At 48.9% G+C, this 13,091-nt stretch overlaps 1 protein-coding gene across 1 annotated transcript in view; it reads right to left on the bottom strand.

Annotated features, from left to right (window-relative positions):
* Nucleotides 1–11,713, bottom strand: part of LOC138580094 (transient receptor potential cation channel subfamily V member 6-like) — a 409,173-nt gene extending 397,460 nt beyond the window's left edge. The window contains exon 1 of the mRNA XM_069650372.1: nucleotides 11,188–11,713. Within this exon, the coding sequence (XP_069506473.1) occupies nucleotides 11,188–11,315 (128 nt within the window). The 5' untranslated portion in view covers nucleotides 11,316–11,713. The remainder of the gene's footprint in view (nucleotides 1–11,187) is intronic.
* Nucleotides 11,714–13,091: the final 1,378 nt, after the last annotated feature.

Raw genomic sequence — 13,091 nt, 5'->3', positions numbered from 1 at the left:
CTCTTTCTTTATGATATTTAACTTTTGAGAATGCGTTCAGTTAGAAATTTGCTGTGTTTACCATATGTTCTACGGGGACCACCCAGGGAAATTTGATGACCATAACTGGCGCGTTCGGGTCACAACTTCTTTAAGGATAGGGAAGATTGTAAAAGGTTTTGGAGACGATTTCAAATACTGAGGTTTGGTAGACATGCAGGCCATGAATGGGTTCCGGTCACATGGCGCCTTTACTAAATTTTACGCTCAACAACTTTCCAATAAGAGCAATGTGGGCATGGACGGGCAGCCCTTAGCTGGACACAGAATACCTCCTTTGCATCCAAGGCACTGCACGGGCCTTCTTGGTCTGTCCTCCTTGCCGAGGAAGGGTAGGACATTTTGTCACCTTTAATTTTACACTATAATTTTCGAACAGTTCCAGGCAACAGCTCTGCAGCCCGAAAAATCAGACTGGTTTTAAATTGAAGATATTGTTTTATGTATTACATAATAAAATGAATCCACACCTTCATAAATTAGGAAGGGAAAACAATCATTGTAAAAAAGCAATAGGACAGAGGACTTGGGTTTTGTGTATTGTATGATTAAAGGAAAACCAGAAAACAAATTCAAACGAAATATGGAGTATACTTTTGGAATGGCTATTTAAAACGTCTCACTAAAAATACAATGTTTGTGTGTTGCCAAGATTGGGCAACAATCATTTTATTCATTGGTCAGCATTAGTCAATTTGCTTTTCTACAAGGAGAGTTAAAGTAGGGTGACCACATGGCACACAGCAACCTGGGCACCTTATGTCCAGTCCCCCAGCTTTTAAGTCAACGTGTTCATTCTTAATACGTTTGGCTAACAATCTAACCTTTGGCACATATAAAAAGACAAATGTGCCACACATTATAAAACAATTATACACAACTAAAACAGGCATGTGTCACATGAGTTCTAAAACATTATCAAAATCAAAAGATAAAATACCCATAAGAGTTGCCTTAGCTTTTCCCAATCTAAGGTAAAATTCCTTCCCATGTGTGTAGATTCACGGCTGCTATAACTAGAGATTCAGCTGAGAAAACAGTTGCCCAAAATTGTTTTGTTCCCATCCTATCAAAAGGAGCAAAAGTTTGTGTATCCTTTTTTTTATACAGGTCATGGAAACATGCACAATCCACGAGTGTATGAGGACTTCTTTCCACCAAGCTCTGGCAGAAGCGATACAATCTGTGCTCAGGAGGTACGTTGGTCCAGGCCCCCGTATTCTCCAAGACAGGAAGCCCAGTCAGGCACAGGTATAATATGAATCGCCTTAGATTTTTACTGCCCATTTTTGTGAGAGAACTATAGGTTTCCGTGTATTGTGAGAAACCCGAGGGAGTCCTCACATCTACTTCCTTTGGATCCTCTGCGCAGGTGGCCAGGGAAAGGCCATCGCTTCGGGATACTGAGGGTGGTGAAGCGAGGGTAGATCACCAGGGTGGAGGGTCCTTGGGGTGTGGGGATGAGATGTCCTCAAGTGAGAGAAGATATTCTGCACTTTCCTTTCAGGGGAACCCTCTATTCGAGAGGCAGTTATGGGGTATTTCTATCCCTGTCCCACTGACCAAGAAAATTCCTGGAGGTACTACCAAGCACAAGCAAGAGGACGAGGAAGAGCGGGGTTAAGGGTCAAGTAGGTGAGATATGGTATCCCCCTGTCCCCATTGAAGACCAAATTAACCCTCCCTCAGCCTTTATAGGCTACTGTAAAATATCTACCCTCCTTATCCCCACACTTTACCTATAAGAGGCCTGGGACGAGGAAGAGGCAACTAGGAGGAATGAACACTAGTAAGTCCTTTCACCAGTCTAGTACTGGGAAGAGCAAGATTCCTGCAGAGTACTGTGAAGATCAGGAATATCCCTTTAGCTACAGTCAGGCAAGTCCAGTTGAGGACCCACAACTGCAATCTGTAAATAGGTTTCAGGTGTATAAGAGGAGACCCAGTGTAGAGGAGCAGCTGTATACATCTGCAGGAGATCCCGCCCCACTACCCCTATTGTATTGGAGGCAGGAGACCGTGCCGTGTGTTACACCAGCCGGTGTGCCAATACCACAGTGAGTGTTCGGAAGAAGATTCCCATTACGAGAATGTTATTGAATGTTCCCCTGAAGTGACGATAACCTGAGGGAGGAACTCCCTGAAGGATTGTGAGAAGGACCTAGTGATGTCATACAATGACGAAGTAAAGAACCGAGTGAGCTTTACAATAGAAAAGTGGAAGTGTACACGTGCAGAAAGTGCTGCAGAAAGTGCTGCAGAAAAACAATCAGTCAATATATGTACAGACACTGAAACGCAAGGCTGATTAAGTAGTCATAGAAGCTAGCTATGAGTAGTGCATAGAATGCAGGCAAAGCCGCCATTGTACAGAAACTGGACATTGGCATGAGGAATTACGTAAGCCAGAAACCATGAAGTGGGAGAGTGGGAAACCGTGTCCCAGCGAAAAGAACAGGCTCATGGAGCGGCATCGCGAGACTGCCTGGCCTGAAGTCAAAATTCTAGAAGGCAAGGTCAGCCATCTCCTGAATAAGGACGAGTGTGCAGAGGATGACCCTTCTCACGTTAAGGTGCAAGAAAGGAAACAAAGGATGGCAAGCTTCAATTCATTTAGAGCATTTAAAAGCTACAAAATGGACCAAATCATGGTCCCCGTCACGTGAGCCAAGGATGGAAATAGAGTTTAAACTTGGAGTTCCAGACATGATAGCGAGTGCCCTCACTCCTGTGCATGCTCAAAGACAAGGATACTTTGCAAGGCCAAGTGCAAACACAATCTTCATGTCAGAAGGCTTGGGCGATGTGAGATGCTGGGCCAATTGGGTGGTGGGGAAGCTTCATGCCCCATCTCCTTGCACCTGGGTCTGGGCTTACATTCTGCTATGAACCGAATGTTCCAGACATGGCACAAGTGTGCCAACCAATTGTAGTAGTCCATATAATGAAGGACCTTCTAGTTTGAAGACCAATGGGAAACTAATATTTCCGAAATTACATATTTGTTTTTTATTTTGTTTTTCTTAGAGGTGGGCATAAGTTGTCCACCTGATAACGGGCAGCCAATAACAATCCTATCTCCAATAGAAAAGTATACTAAGATGTCTCCCTTAACCCATCCCGACCCTCGATAGGTGTTTCACTATTTGCCACGTATGACATCATGATGATGCATTTTATGTATAAAAAACATATTTTTTTTAGAGATCATTGAGAGACTGAGTGTACGTCCTTGATGTTTGCTGTAACCTCTCCGTTTTAGATCATTGCTAATAAAAACAGTACTTTGCCATCTTCCCGAGTTGGTTCAGTTATTTGGACTCAGAATTATTCTGGGGTAATTCCATCCATTCTATATGTACGTTACTAGGCTATCCCTCATTAGATCCCACCCACCCCTGCATTGGTAATGAAGCTTTTGATCACAAGCCACTTGCATGTGGCTTTAAGGCAAATGGGAGTCCTATATTGTAAATCGCTAGGAGAATGATCGAGGGAAGACCCAAGTACAAATACTGGTCCACAATATGGAGCTTCTCACCTCCCATGTAGCAGCTATGCTTGATGGGCCGTCTCTTCCTACCCCCCCCCGCCCCATGTATCTGGTGGACCCTAGTCTTCTTTTGATTGAGGCTCAGATGGTTCACGATAACATACTGAAAAAGGGCATCCATAGGCCGTTAAAATCCCAGGGGAGTCCCATCCAAGTGTACTGTATCGTCTACAAAGTTCATGAGGACTCCACCCATGCTAGGTGGCAAATTGCTTCACTTGGACGCAGCATTGTCCATATCGGCCACATCAAGGTTAAACTAGAGGGGCGCGAGTACATCCTGCAGCCCCCCCCCCCCCCCAGTTCTCCATTAGTGGTCACCAGTGGAGAAATTGAAGCTTCCCTGGTGAGTCGGACCATTCCTTGAGGTGTTCAAATAGAGCAAATGTATATAATGTAGCAGATGGGGATTAATGCTCCTACGGTAAAGTTTATCCCACAGCCGAGGGTAAGAAACACAGTGAAATGCTGCAGAATAGTCTACGAAGCACAAATACGACCCTCCATCAGTTCCATGTAATACGCGTAGTGCCCACATAGTGTGCACAGTGCTTCGTCGCTTTCTGTAATCAATTTGTTGTGGATACTCACGTTTCTCCATCTCTACCCATTTGCTGAGTAACTGTCAGGGTATGGTTGCAAATATCTTGCTGCTTGTGTCGATCGTAGTAAGCAGTCGGAAATTGCTAGGCTCTGTGGGGTTGCCCGTTTTTGTGAACTGGGATGAGAGTTGACCGACGACAACTGTTACGGCACGGTGCCCGTTCGAATGATCGAGCCCTAGCAGATTAGCCCAATAAGTGGAATTGCTCTCCAGAACGACGTTTGCCAACCCATCCGGGCCAGGGGTTCTCGATGCTTACATTTGATTACGATATTTGAAATCTGAAATCGATCTGACCATCCCCCCCCAAGCAAGCCACTGGCTTTGACGGGTTCACCGCTTCGCTAGTAGATCCAGGAGAAGGTTTTTATGTGGGTAGTCCAGGCTTGCTCAGAGACACCACAAAGCTTCTGAGGAGATTGGGCCGAAAAGTGGTGGCAATATAGATGCCAGAATGTGTGGACACCATCTTCCAGTTAGTGTTGTGGGTGCTCGGTTTGTGCAGCTGCAGCCAATTTTTATATCAGGTTTGAAGCACCCCCATTTTTGATTTCTTGGATATTAAAGTATTCGCTGTATATCTTCATTTTTGCAATGGCGTGACAAAGTTCTACTTTGCGGGTCCGGGCGGCCATGTCAAAAATGGGTAAGGGGCCTTTTTGTCATGCAATCTTGTACTAGGGCAAAGAAAAATGAACCAAGCCACATGTCCCCTTTGGCATCTGCAGCAATGCTGACAGGAATGAAAGGACCGGCCTTGGCCAATGAATCCATCTTTTCCACATTAGCTTCTGACCACAATGTGTTTAAGGGACGTTAACCAAGACTGCAGTTTGCCTGGAGAGTGCGATCTTGGAGGATAAGGCCATCTGCAGCCAACCAACTGGCCCTTCTATGTCTGTCAGTGCACTGTTACTGCGCCTGCTCAGGCCCTTGACTTTCAAGCTTCCGGAAAGGGACTCAAGCGTCCGCTGCACCTTCATCGTTTCCACACTCTGTCCGCAAACTCCACCTGGACTCCTATTGGCCACCTGCTACCACCTGGCCCCCTGCTCCACTGCCTGCCTTCAACCACCTGGGCCCCCACTCTCGATTGGCCCCTACCACCACTGGACTCTATTTCCCCCTCAGAACGCCAACTACCACCTGACCCCTTCTGGTGGTATCCATCTGCTACATCCTGGGCCACCCCTGTCTCCCAGATCATCTGCCTCCAGCTGGGCCCCCCTGATCTGTGGACACTCTACTGCCACCTGTCTGTTGGCCCTCTGCCTCCACTGGCTCGTTCTTCCCTCTGGCCACCTACTACCACCTGCCCTCTGTTCTGCTGACTGCCTGCTACCACCTGGGCCCCTTTCTGGTGGCCCCCTCCCACCCTCAGAACTCATTTCCCCCCAAACATCAACTACCACCTTGACCCATCTAACATGTGTACCATCTGCTCCCTCCATCTGATCTTTGTTCCCCACAGTCCGCCAACTACCCAGACCCTGCTGACCTGTGACCCATCTGCTTTTGCCTGGGCTCTTTACTCCCACAAGCTGCCGGTTACCTCCTGGGCCTCCTGAACTATGTATTTCCTGCTACCTACAGGGCCATTCTATCTACGGCCCCCACCCACCACCAGCTCCCTTACCTATTACGCCCCATTTAATACCACCTGGCTCTCCCTGTCTGCTGGCTCCACCCACCACCTGGTCTCCTCGCCCCCACTGGCCTCCTACCACCTCCAGGTCCCTTTGATCTGTGGTCCGCCTGCTGCCACCCGGATCCCTCTTGATCTGCGGACCGCCTGCTACCACCTGGGTCACTCCTGACTGCTGGCTTCTTGCCTCGCCATTGGCTCCCATTCTACCAAGTGCCACCTGCTACCACCTGGGCCCTTCTGAACTGCTGTCTGCCTCCCCACCTGGGCCCCGCCCTACCCCAGCCCCTGGCTCCTTCCACCTGGGCCTTCCAGTCTACGGTCCATTTCCTCCCCTCACTCTCTCTTCCTTACAGCACTCTCCATCCCTCGGTCTCCTCCTCTTCCTCTGCATCTCTCCTTATTATACCTCGTCATTGCACTCTCTTCCTCCCTCTCCACTCTCTTACTCACAGCACTCTCTTCCCCCTCGTCATGCGCATTGCCAGATTTCTCTCTTCCTGTCGTCGCAGGCTCAAATTCCCTACTCTTTCTAACCAAACCTCCTATTTCTCTTATCAATCTCTATAGGATTGCTTTCTTAATTCGGCTAAACACTCCTACTATTCTAATCTCCTTCACTCCCAAGCCTCTCATCCTCGCCGTATCTTTCAAAGCCTTTCTCGTCTTCTTTCCCCTCCCACTCCCGACCTCTCAACTACGTCTCCTCTCTCCTTCCAATTTCTTCTCTTCCAAAATACTCTCTCTTTGCCAAAACATTAACTGCTCTCCTTCCCATTCCCCTCCTCCTTCTGCTCCCCTTTGGCTTCCATGTATGAATTCTCACCAATCACTCCTTCTGACGTTTCTCTCCTCCTGACCAAATTCCATCCTACCTCTGGCCCTTCTGATCACCACCCCACCCTTCTTATTCCTAAGATTTACCCTCTTCTCATTCCCTATCTAACCTCCTCTTCAATATCTGTCTCTCCTCTGCTACCTTCCCTTCTGCCTTCAAGCACGCCACTATCGTCCTGCTCTGAAGAAACCTTCTGCTAATCCCCTTCTTGCATCCAACTTCCGTCGAATCTCACTTCTTCCTTTTCTCTCTAACATACTCGAACGCCTAGCCTATTCTCAGTTCTCAGCTTTTGTCACTAACCTTTCTCTCCTTCCCCCCTCTCAATCTGGTTTCCGCCCTAAATCCACTGAGACCGCTCTCACTTAAGTTCTTAACTCCCTCCTCACCGCTCGCTACTCAAAGCAATCCTCTATCCTCATCCTGCTGCCTTCGACACTGTTGACCCCCCCTTACTTCTCAATACTCTTTCTTCCTTTGGTTTCAAGGGATCTGTCCTCAACTGGCTCTCTTCTTACCTCTCCCACCGCTCTTTAACTGTCTCTTGGGGCGGTCGATCCTCCCCTACTCTCCCCTTGGCCTACAGTGTTCCCCAAGGCTCTGTCCTCAGACCCTTTATTCTCTCTTTACGCCTCCCTCCTCTCCCCTATCATCTCTTCCTTTGGGATTTCTCACCATTTTTATGCTGACGACACCCAGCTTTTCCTCTCCTCTTCCTTCACCCCCGACTTACACCTAAATCTCTCTTCCTACCTCAACGCCATTAAAAACTGGATGTCATCCCACTTTCGCTCTCTCAACACTGAGGTCTTATTCTTTCCCTCCAACACACTTCATCTGCTCTCCCCCCTCCTTCTAATCTTCCTATCTCTCCCCATGCTTGTAATCTAGACATTCACTTCAACTCTTCCCTCTCCTTTACCTACCACATTTCTCTTACTTCTCACGCATGTCGTTACCACCTTTTCAATATTTGTAAAGTCCGCTCTTCTCTCACCTTCCACGCTACCAATCTCTTAATCTCCTCCCTCATCTTCTCTCGTCTCCTCTATTGTTCTTCTCTCCTCTTTGGACTCCCTACCTCCTATCTCGCCTCCCTTAAATCCCTCTACCACTCCGCTATCCGTACCCTGGGTCTTCTCTCTCCTCAAGACTCCATCTTTAACTCACTCCCTTACCTTGGCTGGCTTCCCTTCCATTCCCAACTTAAATTTCACTTTCTATGTCTTGTTTTTAAATCTCTTCATGACCTTGCACCCCCATACCCCTCCTCTCTTTCATTCTACACCCCCTCCCGCTCACTCCGATCTGCCGATCTCTTCCTACTTTCTGTTCCCCCACCACCATGTGCCTCATCTTGTTTCCGCTCCTTTCAGCACCTTGCCCCCCTATACTGGAACTCCCTACCTCTTTCTATCCGCTCCATCCCCACCTATTCCTCCTTCCGTGCCTCCATGAAATCACTCCTTCTCCACTCCCCACCCCGACACTCTTATCCCCTCTTCCCCTTTCTCTCTAATCCCTCTAGTACCCCCTTCATGCTACCCTTTACCTGCCCCTTTCTCTTCTACGTCCTCCCCTCCTCATTTCCTTCCCCTCCCCCTCCCTTTTACCTCATAGGCTAATTGTTCTACATACTGTTTTACTAGTTTGATTCATATTTTGTAAATTGCTTCCACTGTTATGTTCTTTGTATTCATGTTGTTAACTGTAAAGCGCTTTGGAGTAAAGCGCTATATAAGAATAATAAATACAAACCATAGATTATCAGGACATTACTATGGTTTCCCCAGGTTTGGTCTCCCATTCACCACCCAAATGAGTTGGGGGAATTCTAACAGAAGCAGAGGAGGGGAGTACCTTTCTGATCCAGTTGGCCTGTGCCCTGGGTCTTCACTAACAGTTTCTACGTGGTCTTGAACTTTACACTTGCCCACACACAGCCAAGGCTGGGTCATGTGACGTGGAAATAGCCCAAATATTGTGGCAACTGGCGGTTGGGTTGCCTCCAGGGCAACTACAGCCACAGCCTGCAATCCATGAAAGCGTTGCTCATCAGAGTAAATAGTTGCTGTTCATGAGAGTTGTAGTCCAAAACATCTGGAGAGCTACAGGTTAAGTGGTAATACCTCCCGCCTCCCCCCCCCCCCACAAACTGGACTTTTGAGGCTAGGGGGGGGTATAGAGTACGATAAGGCCCTGGAAAGGACTGTACTCCTTGGGGGGTAGGAGGGAGGGGCTACACACTGCTTAGTGACCAGGAGAGTGGGGGTGGTGGGGATAGCTCTCGCTCCTCCGCTGCAGGCTCCATCTTGAATGGTCTCTCTGACCCTCGCAGGTTTGAGCCGGATGTCCTCAAGTTCTGGAAGCTCCTCAAGACCCTCCTTTTCTCTTCTTCCTTCCGTCTCCCCCTCCCTTGCCAACACCCCTGTCTGCCGCAATGACTGGCTGCCTGGTTCCCTCTGAGTTCTACAGGGCACCAAGCCTCCTCACCCAAGCCCATTCCACCCCCCTCCTCACACATACGTGTGGACCCTCACCCCCTGAAATCCCTGGCACTTGCCCTCCTGGCTTCCCCCTAGCACTCACCCAGCCCCTGTGGCCCTCTTCCTCCCCCTTCACTTGCACCCTCTCTTCTTTACCCTGCAATTCCCTTCCCCCCATAGCACTTCACGTTTCGTGCAGACCAGCACCCCTCCCTCCCCCTCTCCTCTTGTGACTGCACCATCCAAATGTCAAGGCCTAGTGGGACCGTTATTGTTATCTTTCTCCTTTGTCCCCCCCACCTTTTTTGTCTTGTGGCGCCTTGAAACATTTGTTATATAGGCGCTTACAAATATCCAATTAAATAAAGTTCCCCGGTTTCTGGCAGAGCATTAAACAAGCTGAATAGCGGCAAGCGCGTGGCAGGCAGCGCTACACTGAATCGCTATGGACTCGGGGGCAAGGGTGGTGAAAAACCAGGTAAAGAGCTTGCCTTGGCACGGGTGGTAAAAACCAGGCAGAGAGCAAAAAACCAGGCAGAGAGCTTGTCTTGGCACGGGTGGTGAACAACCAGGCAGAGAGCAAAAAACCAGGCAGAGAGCTTGTCTTGGCACGGGTGGTGAACAACCAGGCAGAGAGCAAAAAACCAGGCAGAGAGCAAAAAACAGGCAGAGAACTTGTCTTGGCACAGATGGTAAAACCAGGCAGAGAGCTTGTCTTGGCACGAGTGGTGAACAACCAGGCATGGAGCAAAAAACCAGGCAGAGAGCTTGTCTTGGCACAGATGGTAAAACCATTTAAAAAAAAAAAAATACACAAAAACAGGCAGAGAGCTTGGCATGGGTGGAAAAAAAAAACTAAAAAAATACACAGAACCTGGCAAACGCTTGATTCTGGCACTTTTTGTTTTTAAACCAGCCCTGTCTCTTATTACCCAACTTAAAAAGGCTGTCCATCAACTTCAATTAAAACTAGGTTTCTTTAATATCAGAACTGTTCATCTGTACTTGTATTGATAAAATGGTGCTCTCAATAACACATCGAGGGTTGAGCGAAAATTGCCTTTCCAAATCTTTAATTTCACTAATTTAAAAAGGGACGCTCACGGGTTCCTGCACATGTGTGATGCACGCGCAGAGGCGTGGTAGCGTTCCAATGCACACACGCACAGGTCAGTGCCTCTCCACCAAACACAGCCATCCTGCTGTGCACGTGCCCCTTCCACAGAGCCCTCGGAAGGCGCTCACCAGCCAGCACAGAAACATGGCATCCACCTGCCAGAAGATTCTCCCCATCGATGGTCCCAGAGCACCCCGAGCTTAAAACCGACCTTAAAGTTTAGTCTCTGAAAGATGATTCGACAGCCCTGGGAATACAGAGCTCGCAAGTGTACCCAAATCCCTTGCCTGATAAAGCCACCCTGTCACACATTGTTTATGGGAATTCATGTCCTAAATAAAAAAGGGGGAAAAACAGAACTACAAGTCCCAGAATCCCGTGAAACAAAACATCAAAACAAGACTGGGTGGTTTTCTGGTGCAGATAACAGGGACGCTTGAGGGCTCGGCGAATGTCACCAAAGCAAAAAAGTTTCTGACACGAGATGTATTCCCCGATGACAAAAGCACGTGCCATATAATGCTGGGTCACATGTACTCGCCACATAGTAAGTACTACAGCTGAAATCATAACATATTTGGGGGAAAGTGCTGAATGGGACCAATTCGGGTTTAGGATTTCAAAGCCGGTGTTTATTCCAGTGACGTTACAACTGCAGATCATATAGATTGAGGGTCGCGGGGTCTGTGGGGGAGGGGAGTTAGGCTGATTTTCACCCGTTTTCCTAAGAAGTTGTGGTTTTCTACCAAAGCTTCCTGGGCTGTCCGAGGGGCCACGGGTCAGTCTCCACGAGCCTGATCTGGCGGGCGCTAGTTTCGGCTCTGGGTGACCTGCCTCAGGGCACAGAGGAAAGCGCACAGGTTGCGCAGTTACAGGGGAGGGGAGACGGCGCAGGGTCACCGTACCTTTTCTGCTGCAGCAGGTGAATCTCATCCACGTCCAGCGCCCGGCTCTCCTCGCTCGGAAGCAGGCAGCACAGACCCTTCCACAGGTTCGCGAACAGCCCTCCCTCCCCTTTGGAATAGACGCCCATGGTTCCGTGGCTGGCGACCCTCAGCTGTGCAGGTGGGGAAGGCGCGGCTTGCCACAGTCTCCCCCGCGCACCTTTCCCAGGTGTGTGCGCAGAGATTCCGCCGTGCAGTGCAAACACTCGTGCACCTCTCCACACTCCCCGGAGTGGCCCACTCCCAGGATTACACTCATCTGAAAGGCACACTTTCTAATCTCGGGGCGGGTTATCCGGGTGGGCCAGGGGTCAGTGCGTGCTCCTCACAGGCAGGGTCAGTGCACGCACGCACGCACACACAGCTGGGAGCACCTCACCCACCACCGGCGCAGGAGCAGTGCGCCGCCTCTTGGGAGGCTGGTGGAGCACCTCAGTGCATGGAGGACCCGGGCTTCACTGTACTTGGCGGCGGCATCGCCCGCTATTAGGACAGGCACGGATTCTGGGCTGGCAGCAGGCACGCCCCTCGGTAAAGTGCCCTCTGTCTTGAAGAGATGGCACGTCACTTTGTTTGCACACAAACAAGGGCCAATCGGGCAATCAAATTAAATCAATATGTTTAAGGAGAGGGCGGGGCCCTGGGGTGTCTGCAGGGACCGAACACAAAGCCTGCCCAGCTGGGACTTCCAGTGGAGCGCTTCCCCACTCCCTTTAGCCCCGACAAATGCCTCCCTCATCCCTTATCACAGCCTCACCCCCGGCCCCCACACGTGTTGCGTATGGTGGAATTCAGCAATTTGCAGAGCCACGTTTAAAATTGAAAAGACAAAACTACAAGTTCCAAAATCCACAGAAAACAAACGGAGCTCGTGGCTTTCTGCACCGAACTAGCGAATTCCAGAGCCCTGCGTCTTGACCTTTCAGACTACATATTTTTTAAGAAAAGGACGCAGCCCGCGTGCAAGGCTCTGCATCACCTGCCTGCTGCCTTTTATTTTAGCAGCAGTGTCCTCCTTTTATAAATGCAGGCCTACAAGTACCAGAATGCAAAGCGGCGCGGGCTTAAAAGCCAGGACCCGCTAAACAGAATCCCCCTGATACAAGACAACGTGTAAACTCTCCTTCTGCCAGGGCGTGGTGCAAAGACACTGTGGCCTGCACTGGCAGGTGGTGCATTTTTCAATTGGAGGGGCGTAAATATTTGACACAAATAGGAGCGGGCGACCAAGTGTAGTTGGGAATCCCAAACCAACCGAGGGCCATTCGGAGGTGAAGGGGTGAGGGGGGTCCCCCTGAAAACAGAGTATTTTAGTAATAATGGGTACGATTGGTGCATTATGAATAGACTTCATATGAAAAATTGGTTAAAAAGCCATGCAGTTTGCAATGGGTTTTGTTGGGTAACTCAAATGCAGATCACCAACAGTTCACGGGGGCATTCCCCCAACACATTTTCACGATGCCTTTCCCCACAGTATGTGGCAGTATAAAATTCATTTTCATGACTGCTGTGCCCACCCACACTTTCCATTGTGGCTGCACCTATACATGACAGTATTCCCATATAAGAACCTGCGCATGCTTGCTTTGTGAATAACTCCAGTAAATCTACTATAACAAAATGTATCCGTTCCGCACAATAGAGCATACTCCTGTTGACTTTGCCATTTAAAAAGCCATGACGCAATAAGAAAACATGTCAGACACAAAGTAATGCTTATGTATGCTTTATTATAGATACTCAGTAAAAATGTCATGACATAGAAAGACATGGCTAGACTGGTTGCACCAAACATGCCAGTCAAGCCACATAATAACACTTACCATGCTTGCTTTATGACAAATGCCCTGTAATAAGTGTCA

The sequence above is a fragment of the Ambystoma mexicanum genome, chromosome 3p, assembly GCF_040938575.1.
Source record: "Ambystoma mexicanum isolate Mex_15411 chromosome 3p, UKY_AmexF1_1, whole genome shotgun sequence".
In the NCBI taxonomy this organism is placed as follows: domain Eukaryota; kingdom Metazoa; phylum Chordata; class Amphibia; order Caudata; family Ambystomatidae; genus Ambystoma; species Ambystoma mexicanum.
The sequence above is the reverse complement of the archived record's forward strand: the minus strand, read 5'-3'. Positions and strand labels throughout refer to the sequence as shown.